At 45.5% G+C, this 6,577-nt stretch overlaps 1 protein-coding gene across 1 annotated transcript in view; it reads left to right on the top strand.

The window, feature by feature from the left end:
* Positions 1–3,217: 3,217 nt before the first annotated feature.
* The window catches only part of ZFPM1 (zinc finger protein, FOG family member 1), a 152,705-nt gene continuing 149,345 nt past the window's right edge, over positions 3,218–6,577 (top strand). Inside the window, exon 1 of the mRNA XM_044659396.1 lies at positions 3,218–3,250. Within this exon, the coding sequence (XP_044515331.1) occupies positions 3,218–3,250 (33 nt within the window). The remainder of the gene's footprint in view (positions 3,251–6,577) is intronic.

Genomic DNA, 6,577 nt, shown 5'->3' with positions numbered 1-6,577 from the left:
GCTTTTTGGCTCATCCCCCTCTGTAGAGGCTGTCTTAGTAATTCAGTTTTAAAGCATGAAAAAAGGGAGTTGATGAAATTCCACTATCAGCACTGAACCAATATGCAAAATATCTCGCCCAAAATCAAATAGCTATTATGTTTTCATTTCCATTTCAGCGTATTTGCTTAATGAAGAGTAGACAGATCAGGCTGGCAGAGGGAGCCTGCATGGGGTGATAACTGAGCCAGGCTTCCAGCAATCCCAGAGAAATGACGCTCTCGTCACTGTGGCCACAGCTATGGGGCTGCTGCTTCTGCTGCTGCTGCTGCTGCCAGCCCTGCCACCTCCTGTCCAGCTCCTGCTAGCCACTACCTTTCTCTCTCCTGCCATTGGCCTGGAGACAGCCCCTGCAGTTGGGGACCAAGGATGCTGGGCTGGCATCTTCTTGGCTTTAGGGAGACCAGATCAGAGGTAGGAAGGGGGAAGAACAGGGATCCATGTGTGTCAGGGAGCTCAGCTTGAAAGTACCCCACAGACATTCTTTTCTTCATTCAATATTTATTTATTAAGGGCATGAGGGATGAGAGAGTGACCTACAGCCTCAGTTTCCCTATTTGTGAAATAGTCTGAACTCAACCCATCTTTAGAGGCAAGAGCTTCTGCATCTTGTATTGTGTGATTTAGAGACTTTAGGAGTATGTAACATAGTAAACATTTAGGACAAGTAGGTAGCTCAGTGATAGAGAGCCAGGCCTGGAGACGAGAGGTCCTGGGTTCAAATTTGAATTCAGAGACTTCCTAGTTAGGTGACCCTGGGCAAGTCACTTAACCCCACCATTGTCTAACCCTTACTGCTCTTCTGCCTTGGAACCAATACATAGTATTGATTCTAAGACAGAAAGTAAGGATTTAAAGCAATATATATATATATATATATATATGATGAGGAAGGGGATAGGAAAGACCAGGGGAAAGTTGGGAATTTTAATAAAAATTTTAAAAAAGCACTCATGTGAACTGACATCTACAAATATGGTCAGAGCTATTTGATGGAAGGAGATTTTAAAAAATTGTTTTGAACCTTTACCTTCTGTCTTAGTATTAATTCTAAATAGAAGAGTGGCAAGGTTATTTAGTTAGTTGGGGTTAAGTGACTTACCCAGGGACACACAGCTAGGAAGTATCTGAGGCCAGTATCTGACCTCAGTATCTGAGGTCCCCCCAACTCCAGGCTTGGCACTCTAGCCACTGTGCTAAGTACCCACCCTTGGAAGAAGGTTTTAGATTTATTCTACTTGCCTCTAAAGGACAGTTGAGGCTGCCTTGAAACTAGAATTGGAAAATGTGTACTAAAATAAATAAAATTACAATATGACATTGATAATGTTAGTTTACGGTTTTCTAAGTCAATGTGAGGCCTCGTTTCTACTTGAGTTTGATACTATTAGTCTGGATGGTCCTCTAGGGTTCCTTTTAGCCATAAAACTCAATGCAGTGGGGGAATCTTTGTCTTAAGAGATGATTAAGACTGCAATCCTACCTTCAAGAAAGGTTTAAATAAATTCCTAACAACAGATCCAAAAGGGGTTATTGAAGAAAGCTGGAGACCTTTAGGATGCTAATGTCCTTAATGCTTGAGCTCGACTTTAGGATAGACAATCAGACCTTTTCCAGAAGATCTTTGATGACCCTTCTAGAGACAGAATCCTTGGTTTAAGCTGTTCTCAGATCCTTGTGAGTCCTGTTCATTATGCTGTAGTAGGGATTTCATTCTGCATTTTTCATTAAAACACTTTTCCAGCTCTTATTCTGTGACCTTATGAGCCTATAAATTAAACTCTACATTTGGCCTGTAGCTTCCTCAGTTTCCCTGGAGTATCCTAGAGCTGATGCTCCCAGGAAAAGTGATCTTCTCCGAAAAACTCAGTAAGTGCAGCGCCCAAAGAAGCCTAAAGATTAGGGATTGTAAAGGAGGAGAATTTAGGATTCCCTGGTAGTCATGGTGACCCAAGGTCTCTAGGATAAAGATGATAAACTCATACTCATCCAGGTCTTACAGAATGATTTCCTCTTAATACCCCTGTAAAGGTAGGTCATGTAGGAATTGTCTTTACTTTTCAGATGAGGAAACTAAGGCTCAAGAGTAAATTGACCTGCCAGTGGTAAGTAGAGTCAAAATTTGAACCTGGGGCTCTAGACTCCGGAGTGAGTGGTCTTTCTACCTGCCTCACTGGTAGTGTCAAACTCAAGTAGAAACAGATCCCTGGGTTGCAAAAGACTTAGAAAACTGCAAATTCACATTAGGATCTATTGTGTTTTTATTTACATTGTTCAACATATTTCCATCTGATTCAGGATGCATTTTGGGGGCAGTTGACATCTCTGCTCTACCCTATGTTATCTTGGTCATGATTAAGTCCATGGTTAAATGGTGTTGGCCTTAAGTTTCTCTGTTGCCTGGAAGATGAACTTCCTCTCTCTGGAGATATTCTAGAAGAGTCTGATTGACCTGGGGTCTAGGATGCCAAAGAGGTCATTTGTTTGGGCTTGGGTAAGTGTTGGACTAGGTGAAACCTGAGGTCCCATCCGATTCTTGGAGTCTGAGGGCTGAACCAGAGAGAACTTCTGTGTTGATGGTGTGGAGAAGAAGTCCTTTCACAACTTGAGGTGGCCCTTTCCCTATTGGGTTAGGGTAAGAAATTAATAGGCACCCTCCTCCCCAAAATGATCCATCCATGGATGAGAATGACCAGGCTGGAGAGAAGGTGGGCTCTCCCACTTATGAAAAAGAAGCAATATTGAGTCAAGGACCTGTTGGATATGTATGCAGAACTTACAGCAAGGGGGGCTGAGGCTACCGGTTGGTGGGTGGTAGATTGATTCAGCAGTACAGAGGAGTTTGTTTTGTTTCAGGAATAAACCTTTCCATTTGGAGGGGAAAAAATGGCCTCTTGGGACTTCACACATCATGATTTCTTAATGAGGTAGATAGTGGGAAATCTCTCTCTCTCTCTCTCTCTCTCTCTCTCTCTCTCTCTCTCTCTCTCTCTCTCTGTCTCTGTCTCTGTCTCTGTCTCTCATACACTCTGTCTCTCTCTGTCTCTCATACACACACTCTCACTGTCTCTCTGTCTGTCTGTCTGTCTGTCTCTCTCATACACACACTCACTCTCTTTCTGTGTCTCTCTGTCTTTCATACACTGTCTGTCTGTCTGTCTGTCTCTCTCTCGTTGGAATGTACCGGGAGGGCCAGCATGAGGAAATCCAGGTGAGAATTTTCACCAAGTATTCTCCAAAAGGATTTAGGGATAGAGAATTTGGCCCCCCGGTGGAATGCAGTTGGCCCTTATGGGGAGAAGGCGAGGACTACATGCTGGAATGTCCTCGCTCAGCCACACAGGGACCAGAAGAAAGGGAACAAGTTGGAGCCTGGCGGCCGGATTCCCACCAGACTTGGGAATCTGCAGAGGGTAGGGGTATGGAGCTAGGTGGGGCAGAAGCCATCCGCAGGAAGGACAAGCCAAGAGTGATCCTGGTCAAGAAGCCGGGCAGGTGTACCCAGGTGGGATCTGAATGGGGAGGGATCCCAACTGGGCAGAAGTCAGGGCCTATAGAGGTGTGAGATGGGGGGGGGGGGGCCAGGAACGAGGACCCGGTCCTTCTCTGCTGAGGGTTGGGGAGAGGGCCTGGGAGAAGAAAGCCAGTTAATTTTATCAGGCAGCCAAGAGCCGAGAAGGCGTGAAAGAAGAAATTAGCCTAACGATGTTTCATTTGCGGAGAGAGAAACGATTTGTTAGGTGGTGATTGTTTCTGGGCATTATCAGAGTCTTTTTAATTGTGCTGGAACTGAAATTAGCAGAATTAGAATAAATTGCCTTTCCTTCTCGGGCAGCCTCCTTATTCACGCTTATTGTTGTCTGCTTTGTGTAGATTATAGGGCCCTTTGTTCTCCCCCGTAAATATCCATGCCTGGAGTCAGAGAGCAGCTGAGGTCTGAAGACATTTTTACTGTGTGGCTTTTTCTCCCTCGAAGCCTGCTTTTCCTCTCCTTTCTGGCCCACCTCTCTACCCAGCCCTGCTGTTCTTCTTTCTCCAGCGGCATTCCTAGGAAGTTCCATAGAGAGAGGACTCTGCTCTTCTCTGCAATCTTCAGCCCCAACTGCCTCACTTTTACAGATGAGGAAACTGAGGCTTACCGTGTCAAGTGAATTCCCAAGGTGGCACCTGTAGTAAGTTGCAGAGCTGGCACAAAATCCTCTCCACCATGAATTTAGCACCACTTCCTCCCTTCTTTCCTCTCCCTCCCCCCCAGCTTTGAGCCATTCATCGTGGAATTCCCACCGTGATGCAGCATCAAACAGTCCTCGTTTCTCCTTTTCACCAAAGCATGGCAGCTCTTCTTGAGAAGATGGCTTGCGTCGGTATTGCGTTTAGAGTTGGCCAAATGCTTTGTCTTTGAGCCTTTAGCTTTTCTGAGTAAATTTCTGTCCAAATCCAGGAGAACTTGTTGCCAACTCTTCCCTTCTGCCCTTCCATCCCTCTTTGTCTTTTGTGGTTGATGAGTTGGGGGATGCGGACAGGGGGCAAAGCCTTCTGGGAAAGTAACCCGCAAATGAGCAAACGAGCATAACTCGACTTGCCATGTTTACCATCAACTAATTAATTCCTCCCCAGCACTATGCCTGTAATTTGGGTAGCCGCCAGCAGGTGAATGGTGGTTGTCTAGAACCAGACACGATAGGCAAACCCAGACCTGTTAAGTCGTGGTAAACATCACATGTGCTGGCCGTGGTGGGATTGCCGGCATCCCAAGAGGAAACTCTAATCAGCACCTTTAGGGGTGGCCTGGCAAACGCCTCCATCCCCTGGGTACGTGGTTTTCTTTGGAGACCTCCCTGGCTTCCCTATTCCTTCTGTTGGTCTAGAGCCGTGGTTCCCAAACTTTTTTGGCCTCCCGCCCCCTTTCCAGAAAAAAATATTACTTAGCCCCCTGGAAATTAATTTTAAAAAATTTTAATAGCAATGAATAGGAAAGATAAATGCACCTGTGGCCATCACTGCTCCTCTGGATCGCTGCAGCACCCACCAGGGGGCGGTGGCGCCCACTTTGGGAATCTCTGCTCTATAGGAATTCATTTGAAGATAGGAATGAAGCCATTAGACATATTTGTCACTAAGGGAGGAAGTCTTGACCAATCTAGAAAGTGATAGGGAAAACTAATGAGGGACTCTGTTGTGACCCAGCCCGGCATCATTGTTTGTGAACCACATTTATTTCGGGTTTCCTCTTGGGGGCAAGCAGCATGGAAATTGGTCTCTCTTTCAGGGACTGTGCTCCCGTGAGCTCCTCTCCGACCTTTCCTGGGCCATCAGGGGAGTAGAGATTCCCTCCTTGACTGGCTTCAACAAAGCACATCATTATTATTCTCTGCAGAACTCCGCATTGTTGTCCCTCGTTAGTGTTAATAATAATTCCGGCTTTGCTCTTGGCTCCAAGGAGCTACAGACACTTCCCAGAGAAGTATTATTATTCCTGTCTTGCAGCAAATTAAGGTAGAAAAAAGAGAGGGAGGGGGAAAGGATGCTTAGGGAGGAAGTGATTTGCCCTAGTGCTGCCCAGGTCCACACTCGGGAATAACAGCCGTTTCAGCCCAAGGAAAATTCACACCCCTAGCGTCTTCCTTGGTCTTTCCAGGCTTATATAGTTGAACATCCTTAATTAACTCGGATGACCAGCTTTTCTTTCCATTGGTAATGGACAGTTCATGCACATAGACTGGTGTTATTTCGGGTTTCCTTTTCAGCTCTCATACGCTTACACATTTATTGGGGTAAACCAGGGGACGTTCCCCAATCACCTGCTCGATAATTGTCACCAGTCTTGCATCCATTCTCCATAAGTCTTACCCCATCATACACTCTCTCTCTCACACTCATACACACACACAGTTGCAATTTGTGTATTCAGAACGATGAATATCCAACATTTCACCAACAAATGCCCAACGTCACCCAGAGCAAGAACGATATGTTCAAACACACGCAAGAAAACCACTTTCCTCTTGAGACATGAGCGGATGAATTTACCAGGTAAATCGGGGAAAAAGACAATCATAAAATTAATAGTTTAATCACGCCTCCGATGAGTGTTTGTATGTACACTGAACACGAGACAGTGCTTTGGGCTGGTGTTGGAGATTAGCCCAATATTAACCATTACCTTGGGCGCGTAGCCTCGTCAGATCATTAAACGTTAGCTCTGAGAAGGATGTGAATGGACGACAGATGTGTATAGATTCACGACTGAACCGTTCCCCCGCCGTCCTCTCTCTACTGTGGTTAAAGCTATCGCCGTTTCCAATCTCCAATCAAAAAAGCAACGGACAGAAAGGTGGACTCTTAGGATGCTGGGACACAGCGGTGCCTGGAGCTAGTGAATTAGTCATTTCCATCCTTTGTGGAATCGGAATACTCTGATGATGCAGACACATCTCCTCCCTCTTGCGTTCTCTTTTTTCTGTTCTGCTCATTTTTTATTTTTTTATTTTTTTGGTCAATGTTTGAAAGATTGCCTTTTCTCCTTCGGATAACTGGA

The sequence above is a fragment of the Gracilinanus agilis genome, chromosome 2 (assembly GCF_016433145.1).
Source record: "Gracilinanus agilis isolate LMUSP501 chromosome 2, AgileGrace, whole genome shotgun sequence".
Lineage (NCBI taxonomy): Eukaryota > Metazoa > Chordata > Mammalia > Didelphimorphia > Didelphidae > Gracilinanus > Gracilinanus agilis.
This window is presented reverse-complemented; position numbering and strand designations above follow the sequence as displayed.